Here is a 16,940-nt window from a genome sequence, read left to right on the forward strand (position 1 = left end):
CTCATCTGTGTGCAGTTGGGAGGCTGTGATGTGCTGCCTGACTGCAGAGAGTCGCTTGCAGCCAGACAGGAGGGGACCGGCTCAGTACAGGGGGTCCCTGCTGTGGTTGCACTCTCTCACCAGCAGAGCAGAGGCTTAATCCTGCATCGGAGTTTGTGGATCCATGTTTCTCCCTCTAAATGTTGCTGCCTATTTTACCAAAATCAATGGCTGACTTTAAAAGCTTTGTTTTGCATAATAGGCAATTAGTCATTCTGCTAACGAAATGAAGAATTGCATTAGAAAACCATTATATGTATCTGTTTGAAATGTGGGTATGTTTGTTGGGAGATAGAGACAGACACAGTCTTCCACTACTGCCCCCTGGGAAGTATTAGAATAGTCTGAACTCGGGCTGCCACTAACAATTATATTCTTGTCGATTAACCTATTGATTATTTTTTTTCGTTTATTGTTATGATTATTTTCTTCCACTTTTTGACACATCTTTCTGTTAAATGCCAAAAAGTAATACATTTTACCATTCTCACAATTTTTTACTCTTAAATGTGAAAAAATAAAATACATTTCATACATAAGCCAAACCAAAAGTGTCTTAGGGCATCATTGGTTTATTCAGAATAATCTCCATAAATCTAAAATAACTTATTCAAAGCCCAAAAAGTGCAAACACTGTTTAAGACATCACTTTGTGTGAAAGTCCATAATTCTAAAGTAAATCTGCCCAATGTTGTAAGTCTGAATGGTTTTCCATCGCAAATGTTAATCACTGCACAATTCATGTGGAGTATCTTACTTTTTAATCCTAACTGATCTTTCAGGTGATGGCACATAAAGGGATGGATATTTGCCAACTGTTTTATTGACAGACAGCAAAAACAAGACCCAAATAGGCTGGAACACTTTGAAGCAGGAAAGCCGTTAGCGCCATCGTTTTATTTTTTTACATCAGAAAATGATCAAGCCACGACTTACATGTTAAAACTATAAAATAACAAGCTACATTTAATGCGGATAATGCATTTACTATCACTTAATAATTAGGTAAATGCTTATATTGTTGTGGTGTCGTCACTTTGAGGTTTGACTACCACAGGATGTTTTTTTTTTAGATGCTCAGGCATGGGCTTTGTGCTGTTGTGATACGCTATGTAGATTTTTCAGAGCGTAAAGAGCACCATTTTGTTGGGTTTCTCCCTGAAAAAGTCCCAAACCTGATGCTAGAATCCAGTTTTTAGAGTTAGAAGTTTCATTCGATTACTGTATGCTACTTGTACTCCATTGTCAAGGTGTACATGCGGCATGTGACGCATCGATGCACTCTATGCTAGTCAATGTAATATTGACGTGATTGATCACGTTGTTGCAGCTCTAGTTTGAACGTTGCTCTTCAACCAGCAATCTTTGCCCCACAACTCGCTACCGGTCCAGCTACCCGACGCTGAGGGCCAGCCTCAGATAGACCGTCATCACACAATCAGATGGATTTATGTCTTCTTGCTAGCAACATTTCTTTTATACTTTCAAAACATTCAGACCGTCTCCGATTTTAATTGAAACGCAGGTCTTCCTCCACGTTATTTAAATCTTAAATAACGCATCTACAGCTGAGACACATGCAGGGAGGTGGGAACTCTCCTCATCGGTGCAGTTTCTAACGACATTATCAGAGGAGTTCAGCAAATAGGGTACCCCTTGAAGGGGAATTTGGGGACTCTCTTGTAAGCATGACATCTGGCTCCACCAAACATCTGAGTAAGCAGATTGGCCCTGCAGGCCTGGTGTGACAGCCGATGAGAAAGCTGGGAGACGTGGGAGAACTGATCTGCACAGCTCCTCTGCTCAAGCTGTCACTTCGGCTTGGCTTGGCACCGTTAGATTCTCCCTGGCTCTGAAGCATTAGTCCCATTCTTCTGACTGCCACTGCCCTGCCGGCACCGAGCCAAGTCTTTCACGGGGGAGGTCGCTCATAACTCTCACTCTCTTTCTTCCTCTCCTTCTCCTACTTATTCTGTCTCAGAAGGGCTCCGGCTTCTCTATCACAATCTTTCTCCTTACGTCCCCCCCCCCCCCCCCCCCCACCCCCCATGCCTGTTTCTTATGCTATCCCCAACTGAAGCCATGAAATTGGATCCATTATAATCTGCCATTATTTGCTATTCCCAGCTCCTGTGCAATACTCCAAGCTCCTCATATGCTCTCCTCTAGCCATCTTTGTTGTTCCCTAAGTAGGTGTTCAGTCATTCGGTAATCATTCCACCCTTAAGGATTCACCTCGGCATTTTAAACATCAAGTATGACTAAGTCACCGCCTATGGTTTGCATATGGTTGTGTTAAAGAAAGAAAAAAAACGCAGCATGAGAGCTACTGTTCGGTGCCGGGATTGATGAAAAAAAAAAAGAATCGAGCGCTCTACTTTGCCTGCAAGAAATCTATACAGAAGCTATAAATCTGTTCACTAATAACATCAATCTACCTTCTAAATTGTGTGAGTAATTATATTAAATTATCTATCACAAGGTATTAGTTAAAGTGTAACACATTTAGACGAAGGCACCCCACAGCTAGTAGACTAATTAAAGCGCTGAATAAATGGCACAGAGTACCACTATAAGGTTATGCATAATACAGATATTCAGCATGGATATTAGGAAAATCTGAGAAATTATACAGCGTTGGGGAAAGGATGAAGAAAGAAGAAAAAAAAAACACTATCAAACTATCTGCAAAGAACATTTTGTGTAGCCAGTTCTTCCCTCTGCAGTGGGTACTGGATGAAATGACGGACAATGAGCCGCTCAAGGCAGAACAAACTGTTTTCACATCTAACTGGGAGAAGGTCAGGGTGTTCCATTGGCCCGGTGATATACGGTAAGGCCATATATGTTATCACAGTTTCCTGTAATCAACCATCCATCCCTTTTCTACACTCACTTCATCGTAGTCGGGGCTGGAGCCTATCGCAGCTGTCAGAGGGCCAGAGACGGAGCACACGCTCAGCCGGTCACCAGTCCATCACAGGGCAGAGGGACAAACATGACAAACAGCCATGCAAACATTTCTACCGTGGAACGAATCCAGAGTAAACCCACACGGGCCGGGGAGGACATGTAATTCCCGGCTCAGACTGGGACACAAATTGGGAACCTTCCTGCTGTGAGGTGACAACCCCACTGTGCTCTCCTCCCTATAATCATGTGCTCTGGAAGAGACGGACACCTCGGTTCAGTACAGGATGTCCCTCAGAACTGAGCAAGGCTTTTGTCTTGGGTGAAACATCAAAATAAGCCCCGTTAGATACAGTAACTTCTATTTAAGTGCTTAGGATTTCCAGGAGCGGTACTTTGTACCACTCCAGCATTTAGCCTGGCATTTAAAAGAAAAAAGAAAGAAAGCTATTTATTAAAAATGCCCCAAAGGGATAAGAGAAGGCAACAGTTTCCAGCACACAATTAAGTTGAGTATGCACTTACTGTTGTGTCCCAGATGAAAGATGACCAAAACTAAAACACTCGTAGTAATGTCTTTGTTTGTGAATTCAGAGAAGAATCCAATGAAACATCTGCACAAAACTGTTACAGTGCCAGAAACTCAAGATGACTCTTCAGGTAACGGGAATTGAGAAATCTGATCTACGGCCAAGAGATTCAGCAGTGACCCAAAGTCAGATTTATAAACAACTTTGCAGTTTTATTTTCAGATTATATTATTTCTTTTGCATGTTTTTATGTCATATTGGACATTAATACACATTTCATATGTTCCAAAGGCTTTTATTGGTAAGGAGTTAATATTTACAGTGTTGGATAGTGGTGGATGTAAAGTTCTGGGCCAAATCCTGACTGAACCATGTTGTCTTATGGCACTTTTCCACTAGTACCTACTCAGCCCGGCTCGACTCCACTCGGTCTGGCGCTTTTCCACTAGGGGTCTAAAGTGCAGAGTAGATACTTTTCCTGTAACTATTCTGCCGAGGTTCTAAGCGGCTGAGTCGGGCTGCATCTGACGTCATCACACTACAGGCCACCGATTGGTCGGGGGGTTGGGAGTCAGACGTCTGAGTCAGGATGTGACATCAGCGAAAGAGCGACTGACGGCGGCTTCTTGTTCATTTTATTCCACCAGCAATGGCAGCGCAGAAGTCTGTTTCATGATCCAACTCTGAGGTGCAGATGTTCATAAACCTGGTGGCTGAGGAGAGAATTAAAAAGGGATCTAGACGGCGATAAGGAACGACAAGATCCACCAGGAGCTCTGTCACTCCATAGCTGCTCGCGGCTGCCAACAATTTTTCAGCAGCGCCGAGACAAACTAAAAAAATTATAAAGCGTTGCCGCTTGAAGCTTCTCTCACTCTCATTTTTAACTTGGTATCGAACACAAGCCACAGACCCAGCAGCACATCTATCATCTCCTCCAGGTTCTACATCTTTAGTGTTGTTGTCTTCTTCATTTAGATCACACAATCAAATACGTCACAGCAGCTTCGCTCCAACCCGCCCACTTCTTCTCCAGGTACTGAATTGTTATGGAAAAGAAACGAGTCGAGTCGAGCTGAGATTAGTAGAGCAGAGTAGGTACTAATGGAAAAGTGCCATTAGTCTTGAGCTGATCACAACTTGTCATTTTAAGCTTGTTCTCTTGCTTTTTGAGGACTGATCGCAGGTTCCTGATGGGGATAAGATCTGTGAGGGTTCCCCACGATGGATCCAAATGTAAAATGGGATGATCTCTGAGCCACTCCTCCCTCTGTGAACTGGTGCCGCATCATGCTGGGAAAAATGCCTGGTGGATCAAACAAACCGCTTCTGGACTGCCGGGAGAAGGGGCTCCTGGATACCAGTCGTTATTTATGGCAGCATTTTGGTGAACAACTGTAAGTGAGCCTCCTCCCTTCTGGATCTCTCCCTGTTTGCATGACACAGGAATTCTTGGCATTGATCGTTTCTTTCCTCTGCAATCTTAATTTTCCAGATTTCACAAACAGCTGGAAAGAGCCGTCATCAGATTAAACAACTTTACATTAGTCTTGTGGAGTCTAATGTATTTATTTTTTTGTATTTCCTGCAGAATGTCAGTCTGTTTTGGATGTTTTTCTACCAAAGGTCTGCAGATATGTTTACACCCACCAGCTGCCGCTACTGAGCAAACTGCCCCGGTGCCGACACGCTTCCTGAGCTGAATCCTCACGAGCACACGGTCCCGGTGCCTGCTGGATGAACCCGGACATCCTGAGGCTTTGTTCGATACAGGTCAATATCTCTGTCTCTCTGAAGTTCATGATAATGTGGTAAATGGTTCTTTGAGGTGTAGCATTTTTAGAGGCAGTTTCCTTAGGTGCAAAACCATTTTGATGGAAATCAATGATGGCTGCAGGCGTTACTCCGGAGCTAACCATGTGACAAAACCTTAACAGCCTCATTAGGTGGCTCTCTTTTCCAACAATTAGTCAGCTCTTGTTAGTTCAACAGAATGATGTTGATTTTTACTGTTCAGATCATTGGGTTGCTGGAACGACGCCGAGGGTCATGTTGTGCTAAGGTCAAAATACAGCTAGTATTGGAATTTTATAATGTAGTAAAATAAACCTCTTTGCAATATATTGGAAGTAAATCTGTTCACAGAACGATCGCAAAACTATACGAACCACCAGCACAAGATGAACGGAGAAAATGTTGGTAAACACAAAATTTGTACGACCGCCAAAACTTCTGGCTTTGACCGCGTGCCTACCGGCTGATCGACGCCACGTCGACACCGGCGCTAAAAACCCCATCTGAAGCAGAGATAAAATAAAAGAGCTGGGAAAACAGAGAGGAGGAATAACCAGATGGGTTATGTGAGCAGATGCCTTGTTTGTCTTCCAACTCTTAAATAACGAATCCAAGGAGGGCGCAGCGTGGGGAGAAACAGCAGCAGGAGGTTAAAGTTTACCGTTCAGTAATATCATCATCTATATGAACATGAAGTAGGACTTGAGTTTATTAGATCCACGGGGAACATAGTAGCTTGCAGCAAATATAAAACTTTATAAATTGATAATGCAGGTGTAATTATTATAGTATAGTATAAATAATAATACATTTATAATGAACTTTTCATTACTGAAAATCTCAAAGTGCTACAGTTTGATAATTAAAAGGAAACAGAAATAATAAAATCAAGATAAGAGATAAAAGGGATAAATAGTCAAGAAATGGCAGAAAAGAGAATAAAACAATTAAAAACAGCAACTAGGGAAAAAAAAAACAACAGCATTGTTTAGTGATAAAATGTTTTGCTAAAAAGAAAGGTTTTTAGTCCTCTTTTAAAAATCTGTGGTTTGTGGTGCCCTTAGAAATATTACTATCCCTACTAGTTTGAGCTGTTCACTGATCTAAAACATGCCGGCAGATTCCGTCTCAATCTGTCTACTATTAAAACCTTTTCTGAGCTCAACGTGGACGTTTCGTCTGCTTGTCTTCTGAACTTTTAACAAGTGACTTGCACAAGGAGTCCCTTTGGTCCTATCGCTCCTTTCCTTTCTTCCATTCCCTCCTTTGCTGTTGCCGCCACTGCGTTTTCATTTCAGGGAACTTGCACTACGTCAAACATTTAAATAAATGAGGGCCACATTTGTATGTGAAATGCTACTCACTTGTCTGGCCTGCCGGGCACCTGCAGGCGTAGGCGACACTTGTTCGCACACTGGATCTGCTCTTCTTTGATGCGGATAAGCCTCTGCAGAGCCAGACACCAGTCCTGCGCCACGGTGGTGTTCAGGTTCTTTGATAGAGGAGAGAGGGGGGAAAAAAATGCACACGCAGTTACAACTACTTGTTTCTCAGCTGTACCGTATCCCAGGTCATCTGCCACGGAGCAGAATATATAACACTCGCATGTCATGGCCTAATGGAGAAACGGATACCGATTCTTTTATTCAATCTCCAGTGCTTATTACAACCAATACTCTTCAGCCGTTTTCGGCAGCCATTTGTTTTCTGGCATTCATTTTACAGCAAAACCTTGAGTCAAATAGAATCAGATCAATTTCCCGCAGCAAATGAGCTGTATAGAAGTTTTCTATCTCTTTTTTTTTAGCTGACATCATTATAACTGGCTGGTTAGTAAATGCCAGCTATCAAGCAGCAGGCCAGTATCGCTCCTCCTGCGGACACTGGCCTGTGTACGCGGAGCTAAGCATAGGTGTCATTATTAGCCTGAGAGGCTCTTCTGTGATTACTGAAGTCTGCCGTCCTGGATGCGGTTCACTCTCTAATGTATATTGGTGTAAACGTGGCGGCGCAAAGCCACTGGGAAGTGTCCTGATTTAAACGCTGCGGGAGGTGCGCTGACATATTCTCTGGCAACACAACACTCGCTGCTCGCTTGTGTGCGGAGTGGGAACATCTCATTCCCACCGTTGTGGCATCGCTGCCGAGCAGATAGATGGAAGACTTTGTGCTTTGACAAATTAATGATTCAGGAAGCACATAAGGTAGCACTTTGATCACAGTTTAAACATCTTGAAGACTTCTGTAGTTTCTTTGGGTGTAAAAGCAGCAAAAACAAAAAACAAAGAAAAGACAAGTTCCCGAATGGTTATCTCTTGCACACTTCATAACTCAATATATTTGTTTTAACTCTGTATAATTCAGTGTTGACTGTGCTGGCCTGTGATTTCTGTGTGTGTGTTCTCGGCTCTTAAAAGGGATTGTACGGTTTAGCCAGCGTTTCATATGGTCTTATTTACTCTTTCCAGACACTTGGATCATGAGGAGTCTGTGATACTGAAGGAAAGCTGGAGCCACAGAGGCGAAGCTTGATATTTAGTCTTTCAGTTGATGCTGCTCTATATTCTATGCGTCATGTGTGCAGCAGCTCATTGAATGTGGGGTGATGCGTACCTGGTACGTCCCCTGCAGCGTACCCACGAGGAGAGTGACCTCCTCCACCACGGAAAGGTCGTGCTGCAGCTCCTGCAGCTCCTGGTACAGCCGTGGCGGGCCCAGGAGAGCTTTACCTGATTGACAAGCAACATACAAAACATGAGTTTCCTTCATCAACACAGATACAATCCAGGCTCCGACCTTTACTCGGTCCACATAGACTCCGCTTCCCCTCCTCTGCTATATGTTTGTTCCTTGTAGTACATGTGCTAACAATCAAACACTCCCCCAGTCTCCATCTGTTGCCATATTACCTCCCAGTTTCTTTCAGCATTTGCTTTTGAGCCTCAACCTTAATATCTCACTTTTAGACAGAACTGCAGTATTTCACGGCATGTAAACAGAAACCTTGTTTCCTGTTTTTATGCCTTATTCAATAGAAGTGTTGATATACATCTTGTGCTTAAAAGGATTTGGACTGCATTCCCCTTTTTTTGCTCCCCTGTCTGGACTGTCTGAGCAGCTCATAACCTGCGTGTTTTCGACCTTGAAACATTATACCTCAAACCTCAAGGTTTTCCCCTTGCAGGATCCCAACATGCGACTCCCGGGCCAGGCCTGCCCCAGTGTCTGTGATGCCTCCCCAGAAGACCCGAGCACCCGAACTGGCTCTTCTCAGTGCAGAGAAGCTGTTACCCTACATCCCCCCTGAATGACAGAGTCCCTCACCCTGTTCCTAGGTGGGAACACAGTAGGAATGGGTGATATTTTAGCGTTCACGATAAACCGTCAAAAAAATTCCTCACGATAAGAATTTGTCATCTCACGGTGAAAACGATAAATTCCTGTTGATGATGTTTTTGTGTAAAGCCGGATTGATGGTTCTGCGTTAAATCCACGCACAACGTACGTGAAGGAAGGAAGGAAGGAAGGAAGGAAGGAAGGAAGGAAGGAAGGAAGGAAGGAAGGAAGGAAGGAAGGAAGGAAGGAAGGAAGGAAGGAAGGAAGGAAGGAAGGAAGGAAGGAAGGAAGGAAGGAGAGAGCAGGAAGAAAGAAGGAATGAAGGGAAAAAAGAAGGAAGGAAGGAAGGAAGGAAGGAAGGAAGGAAGGAAGGAAGGAAGGAAGGAAGGAAGGAAGGAAGGAAGGAAGGAAGGAAGGAAGGAAGGAAGGAAGGAAGGAAGAAAAGAAGGAAGGAAGGAAGGAAGAAAGGAAGAAAGAAAGAAAGAAAGAAAGAAAGAAAGAAAGAAAGAAAGAAAGAAAGAAAGAAAGAAAGAAAGAAAGAAAGAAAGAAAGAAAGAAAGAAAGAAAGAAAGAAAGAAAGAAAGAAAGAAAGAAAGAAGGATAAATTCCCGTTGATACGTTTTTGTGTAACAAACATGGCGGATCTGAGAGCGAGATAGATTTATAGTTAAAAAGGTGGAGTTGAATTGGTATTTTTTTTATCGTCATTTTTATCGTTATCGGGATAAATGCCAGAAATTATCGTGATACATTTTTTAGTCCATTCCCGCCCATCCCTAGAACACAGCCATCGTTTTGGTGGCTTGCATTCACAGCAACAACTCGCCACACTTTATGGCTGTAAACGAAGGCTGTGACAAAGATCAACTTAGAAAGGATCTTGAACTTCGCCCCATGAGGCACCATGCGGTCTTTGTGACTAAGGAACATGGCCTCAACTCCCTGCAGACACGTCCCTGAAAGAGGAAAGTAACCAGACTATACAATCTGATGCAATCTAGTGTGGTTTTTGGCAGCTTGTTTCAATTTTAGGTTTAGTCTAATCTTTGGGTCATTTTAGTTTTTATTCGTTTTAGTCACGTTCATTCTCCTTTTAGTCGTGTCAAGTTTCAGTCGACTAAAAGTCTGAGCATTTTAGTCTTATTTTAGTCAGAATTGTCCAGGACCATTTTAGTCTAGTTTTAGTATTATTATTATATTAGTGCTACCTTACAGACTCCAGAATACATTCATTCCAGATACAAAAGACTCTAATTTGAGTTTACAACATAGTTATTTTTCCGCATTTCTCCCCATCTTTTTCTTTTTCGACGACACATTGGGTTTTCTTTTCCACGTCTATGTAGGAAAGTGTATCCAAAGATGGTCTCTTCTTCTTCTCCCAGCCCCAGAGAAGATTCCTGCGTGGCCGGCCATCGGTCCCTTTCTCTATTTAACTTTGTTTTTAATTGACTGCGTTAACGGCATCAGCCTCTAACTCTGCAGCTGCATCTTCTGGATCTGATTCCCCGCTGCAGAGACTGGGATGGAGGACGTGACGTCACCCAGCAGCAGAACTAAACCAGAGGAAACTACTGAAAACATGGAGATATATATTTAATTATCATTATCATCACATGACTAGCGTTTTCATTGTGTCTCATCTCGCTTTCCTCAGGTGATAAAAGTTAATTGACATCGACGATATTTAGTCAGAATTTTCGTTGACGAAAGCAACTTTAATGCAATCTATGATGTCTGAACTGAAAACAGTCCAAGTCTTGGCTCGACTTGGAGAATCTGCCCATAATTGATGAAGGGGGGATTCCTGCAGGAGTTCAGCACCCATCAGAAATATGTCTGCCTTATTGGCAGCAAAGTGAGCAAAGCTCTGTTGTCCTGGGACCGACTGGCCGGTAGCAAAGCAGCCAGGACTCCAGAGAACCTCCCACAGGACACCCCAAGGGACACGCTCATAAACTCTCTTCAAGTCCAAACAATAAATAAAGTCTGGTTGGGCAAACTCGAGGATGGCCAGGAGGTTTTTCATGATCTGGATGAAGATGACACTGCGCCTCTTAAATCTGAGCTTCAGCATCAGCCAGACTGTTCTCTTTAATCTTTTAGACAAAAAGTCTGAAAGATTAAAGATTTATTACAATGAAGAGTAACAGAAAGACGATTGTGTGTGTTGTCTTCTTTAGAAATCTGGGCTGAAAAGTGTGTTCTTATCAAATGACTTGATTAAAAAACATTATTGAAAAATCCTTATCTCTTAGTCAGCTAATCCTGGAAGGACGTGATGTCAGCACCAGCTGAATATCAAAATACTTATAGAAGATAATTGAAAGTGGTGGAATTGCAGAAAGAAAAGTTGCCTGACTCTAATAAAAAAGAGCTCCGTGTGTAGACGGATCGATCGTCATCATTTGTTGAACTACAGAGTGAATTTATAATAAAAAAATAAATAAAATAACATAAGATGGAGACGCTGTTAGCCGTGATGCCTTTTGCTAGCCACGAGGAATACAGGTGTCTCATTAGGTGCAAAATTTAGCATCGATTTGAGGTCCGCTGCCTTCTGAGTCCGTGTCTCCTACTGCAGAGAATCAATACTGGTGTCTCCTCGTGTCTGCTACCCTCTGTCCGAGCTCCCGTGCCCCGCAACTCCCCGACAGCAAGCTACACGAGAAGCACCTAATTAAATTCTGCAGGTAGATTTTGCTCCGGAGCTGTCCCGCATTGTCACCTCTAGCACATAATAAAGTAGCAGGAGAGCCGAGCCAGTTGGCGAGCTTAGTGAGGCATGCTGGTCCGAGGGGACGCGCAGCTGTTTGGGTATTCACATGCATAAATGGAGTGAGAGTAAAACCGCGAGAGGAGCGGGAGACGGAAAAAGGAACGAGGAGGTCGGTATTATTCATCTAAGGAGCTCCGTGGTAGCTTTTGGGGTTTAATGGGATCTCTCACACAGGCAGACAGTTACATCTGTCATCTGTGCTGGGAAATCAATAGGTGATACATCTGAATATAAAGGGGTGTGCTGGAAGCGGAAAAAAAAAGAAATGTTTTTCTGTCCTCTCCAGAGGGATTGTCTGCACCCCTGCGCAGGTCTGTTGAGTCCTCTTGGCCCTGCTATTGGCTAAAGGCCCAAGAAGTGAATGTGTGGAGTTGTAATCCAGCATAATCCCGTTGGTAAGGCAGGATATGGTTCATACACTCCGACATGACTCTCCGCACTGACCGCCAGACACACAATTCACTGGGGTGGAAGGCCTAAACCTCCGAGAGGGATCCCTCACTGCACTCAGCTCGTGTGCCGCTGATGCTAACTAGTGGCTCTAAAGACAAAAAGGGCATTTCTGACAACTGGCCATATGGTAAAGGTCAATAAAGGATGTGTAATGGGACCTAAATGAGGCAAGGCGGCATGAGAGGGAACACCTGGAACAACTGGCTTACAGAAGGAAGAATAAACATTGTTTGGTCTTCTGTGCATCGATACGAACGGACAAAAGAGACCAGCAACACAATAAGGATGCAGGCAGACTGAGTACAAGTGACTGGCCTCCCTGAAGGGAAGTTTGCAAGGGGGTCCAAACAATAAAAAATGACTCAACTTTAAGCCAGGCTCAAAGGAGGGACGGATTCCAACGAGAAACCCCAGGGAATGACGTCACAGAAGTGTATAAATAGATAGCATCGCCAGACCGAATAGAGGTTTGTGGAAAGATGTGATTAAGGTGACCACTGTGAGCCGAGAGGGTGGGGGGGGGGGAAAAGGTGAAGGAAAAAAAGCAAAGGAGAGAGAATGTGAGAGTGTCGGTATCCTGCACCTCTGTGGAGCGTAACGGAATAATCCACAGGTGAACGGAGGGACTGAGGGGAGCCACTAGCTAACCTCGAATGATCCCAGGACCTTGCTGTAGAGTTATGAGGACATGAGTATAAGATACCCCAACAAGAAAGAAAACTAAATCCAGAGGGAATATAAGGCAGCACTCACAACAGTAGCTGCTTGCCGAGTGTGACACCGGGAGCACTGAAGAAGGCGCCATTAATATTTAAGTCATGGAGCTGCAACTTTAAAAAGTGTGTTGCATTACATCCTGATAAGGCTTTGTATCTCCCTTTTCCCATGGCACATTTATCAGGGATCTTGTCGAAGCTCTGTATACACCAGAGTTTTGCGAGAGGTGCTGCGAGAACGAGTGTTTCAAACACTGATTCCTATCTGCAGCTACTGGCTTTCTAATTGGGCCCAGGAATGGAGGGGATAATCTTTCCAGATTGATGACTGCTCTCTTAGATGTGTTTGTGGTCTATCAGAGAGTGAAATGAGACCGTGAGGATGATGCAGCATGGGGCTCACTAGGCCACCATCATTCTCCAAGATAAAACACCCCAGGCAGATGGGAACAAGTGACCATCATCACTATCCCACTCACAAACACATCTTCAATCAGAGTGACAAGCAGCATGCCTGCGTCTCCTCCCCTCGCGGCCACTCTTGACAACAGGAACAGATTAGCCTTGCTGAGTCAGAGAACGGTGATGAGATTAACGAGAGCGTGGCACATACGAAATCACGCTGAATTGGCGCGCGTTCACATGTTATATGCATTCATGCTTTTTCACTAGAGTTACACAATAAATTGAACATTTATAGGAAATATTTCAAAAGGCTGCAACAGATGGCAGCCCATCATATTTCCAAGTGTCGAGCAGTCCCACTCTGATGGTCAATAGCATTTTTGGCCAATCAGATGGACCCCCACTGCCTAAAAAACCAGCTCTCAATCTAGATGCAACTGGCTGAGAAGCTGAAGTACACACAGAGCATCTTTGAGAAATGTGGTGACAGAAGAGAAAAGAAAAACAACGGCCAGGAAGAATCCGCAGTTAAAAAAGAAAACAAAATCACTAAACGCACATCGACACTGTTTGCTTTAATTTAACTACACTGTTTAGATTGTTCCTCACACTAGTTTCTTTGGGAAAAAACTTAGCAAGAGGGTAAATATTCTCCCAGTTTAGTCGTCTACCACTTTACTTAAAAGTAGGATAAGCCATTTTTTTATGGTATCTGTTGATATTTGAGTGAAACATCAAGATAACATTAAAGTCTACCTCTCCCCCTCCTGAGAAAACAGATCCCATCATGACCATAAATGCTTTCTAGTGGCTGGAGGAATGTATGTCATGGGTTCGGGGGTGGGCCATCTCCACTCTGATCAGATCCAGTTCACGTATCCGCAGTACTCAAATTGTAAAAAAAAATCAGGGGGGATGGTGGATTTTATCATATGGGGACAGATAATTTGTGCTGATTACAAATAATATAATATATAACAAATAATAAGACTGACCAAAACACCTGCAGAAATACTGCAGGAATGACATAGCAGCAGTTAAATGCAGCCTTCTTTAAGCTTTAAATATCCATGGGCTTACATCAAAAACATCAAAACACAAAAATAAAAACAGTTTTCTGAACTTATCAATATGCCTCTGTCCTTCACAGGATAAGTAAAATGGATCACTGCAAAAAACTAAAAATAAGAATATTTGTCCTATTTCTCGTTAAAATGTCTCATTTTAGTAAAGAAAATCTTATTACACTTAAAACAAGACTCATCACTGGAAAAAACAATGATTTTCACCTGTTTCAAGTAGATTTTCACTTAAAATAAGTAGAAAAATCTGCCAGTAGAACAAGATGTTTTTGCTTGTAATAAGAAGATAAATCTTTCCTACTTATTTCAAGTGAACATTTACTTGAAACAGGTGAAAATTGTCAAATAAGTTATTTTTCTGGTGTTATTTTTCTGGTGATGACTAAATGTTGAAATAGCAGTAAAACCACATTCATTGATGAAATGACATAAGGGATGGAAAGGGGGGATGGTAGTTTTACAGGGGGGATGATTTTGACCGTTTTTATTCCAGGGGGGGCGCCATCCCCCCTCAACTCGAGTACTGCGTATCCGTGACTGTGAACTCACCACATAGGCAGCAAACTAATGGTGTGGAGTTATTCACTGAATGTGGCAAAAAAGTGCTCTGCGTTAAAACTTGCTTACCCTACCTTTAATTGCCACCCTAATTCTGCCTAAAAAGTGATTTAATGGAGCATGAAGATAAAAAGACAGTATTCCCACACAGTTGAGCTAATTCACTGCTAATTCAGCAGCTACTGCTTGGTGCTTTTATTTTTCTCAATACAACTATGTTGAGCTGATCTCCAGAGACGATCTAGGTTAATTAGTGTCTGGGCCTGTTAGCAGCATGTTTACTGTGCTGTACCTGCGCTGCTTGCTCAGTACAGATGTTCTAAATCGGGATGTGTAACTGTGAAGGAGCGCCGTTGCACCTCGAGCTCCCATCCATGTTTTCCACGGAGAGCGTTAAGCCTGTGTTGTCTGTGATGACATCAGCTCAGCTGTTGCCAGGCTACAGACACCTCATTGGAGATCTCTGCAGATTTAAACCTTCCTATCCCTCTGTTACACATCCAACTTTCCAATAGTTTAACAAATGAAAATGTCTTATCTTCAACTCATTTATTCTTCACTTATACTATAATAAGACAATGTTCCTGAATTCCAATATCCCTTAATAAAATATTCACTTCAAGTCAAAAAGGAAAGCCATAAACACATTATACTGAAGTATCGATTTATATATGTCAGAAGTCGTATCATCAATGTCATTTTTATATTGTTTATTGCATATAATATAACAGTGTGGAATCCCAGTCTTTACCTGAAGTGCAGATGCTACTCGGCCTCTTAGTCCCACTCTGCTGGAACAAGGTGTCTTTGTTTTGAGGGCCTTCCTGCCCAACCTCCACTACTTGCACCTGCTGCAGGGGGGCGCTCCATTTCATGGTGTATTTGGGGCCAACGGGGACCAGGCTGCTGATGTCCGGAGGCCCCCTAAATCAGAGAATAAAGATTGAATTTAAAAGCAAATTATACTGTCAAGAGTTGCGTTTAATCTGAATCGTGTTAACAATGCTACTTGTAATGCTTCACAAGTTGGGAGTCGGGAATCAAACATTTGTATGATCACTGTGCTCTCAGCCAAAACTGCACACCTGGCTGTAAAGTGGAGTTCATTGTTATTCATGTATTCCTTTAATCAAACTGACAATCCAAATTGTGACTCTTTAATCAAGATCCTGGAGGGCAGGCAAAGTCGACCTCTGGACACTCGTGCTGAATGAGACGTGAAGTGATAATTGCATTAAGGGCTGGGGGGAAAAAAGGGATTTAAGCAGCATTTTTGGTAAGAGAATGCAAAAACATAAAATATCTCTGCTTCACTACTTTTAAAAGATACAATAAGATTGAAATGAGTCATTGAAGGTAAACCGAGGGGAAAACAACTTTTTTGTCAGTAACATACTCCCGTAGATGTACTAAGGTATCCTACCATTTGTTTTAAACCTATAAAGCTCCTGCAACTTCAGAAAGTACTTAAAATCCTTGCAGCTATCTCTCTTTGCTGTGCAGAAATTGCCAAAATATCCTCGCAAAACCCAGGGCATCACATTAAAGCTTTATGCAACCAAATAACTACTTCCTCCAGCTGAGCACCTTGCCAGGTCCTGCTTAAACTCCACACACAACCTCATGCTGGAACTACTCATTATGTTCACACTAGACGAGTGCTCTTGAATGCAAGAGCCGTTCAGCTTGCACTGCAGGAGGGACTTACTTGACATTTATGTTGGCACAGATGAGCACATCATCAAAGAGGAAGACCTTTCTCTCCTTTGACTTCAGGACTTGTCCCCGTTCTCCATACACAGTCTCAATAAGCGTCTCACATAGGACCAGTGACCCCTGCTCCAAGTTCAGTTGCTAAGAGGGACAGAGAAATGAGATCAGATGCGGAGGAGACAGTCCCACAAAGGGCCGGCCCTCTGGAGCTCGGTGCCTGGAGGACAGAGAAGTCAGGCTTGGAGGAACAGATGTCTCATCAGGGATTAGCAACACAATCATTCTGCAGAAGGTCATAATGTGTGTGTACGCATGCACACTCTCACACATCTCCAGTGAATTTTGTTAAAAGACTAGCCCCATGCCCTGTCCCTGGCTTCACGGTCACACATTTGCACAGTGATTAGAGATGAACTAAAGGGAAACATTCACTTCATTTGGGTTCCAGGAGTTGCCAGGAATACGCATCATTTCCTAAACAAATACAGTCATGCAGAAGTCCGGACTCCGTCTTTCAGTCATTCACCTTTTTATGTGTGCAAAAAACAATAAAAAACATCTGATCACAGTCCAAGTAAGTAAAGAATTTATTGTCATTGCATATGTGACAAAATTGGTGAGCACT

At 42.9% G+C, this 16,940-nt stretch overlaps 1 protein-coding gene across 4 annotated transcripts in view; it reads right to left on the minus strand.

The window, feature by feature from the left end:
• Positions 1-16,940, minus strand: part of arhgef10la (Rho guanine nucleotide exchange factor (GEF) 10-like a) — a 164,678-nt gene that overhangs the window by 92,468 nt on the left and 55,270 nt on the right. For all 4 annotated transcript variants that reach the window (XM_061726952.1, XM_061726951.1, XM_061726950.1 and 1 more), the window contains 4 exons: positions 16,311-16,456; positions 15,354-15,526; positions 7,887-8,002; positions 6,638-6,765 (listed from right to left, as the gene is read on the minus strand). In XM_061726952.1, the coding sequence (XP_061582936.1) occupies positions 6,638-6,765; positions 7,887-8,002; positions 15,354-15,526; positions 16,311-16,456 (563 nt within the window). The remainder of the gene's footprint in view (positions 1-6,637; positions 6,766-7,886; positions 8,003-15,353; positions 15,527-16,310; positions 16,457-16,940) is intronic.

This window comes from Cololabis saira, chromosome 8 (genome assembly GCF_033807715.1).
Source record: "Cololabis saira isolate AMF1-May2022 chromosome 8, fColSai1.1, whole genome shotgun sequence".
NCBI lineage: Eukaryota > Metazoa > Chordata > Actinopteri > Beloniformes > Belonidae > Cololabis > Cololabis saira.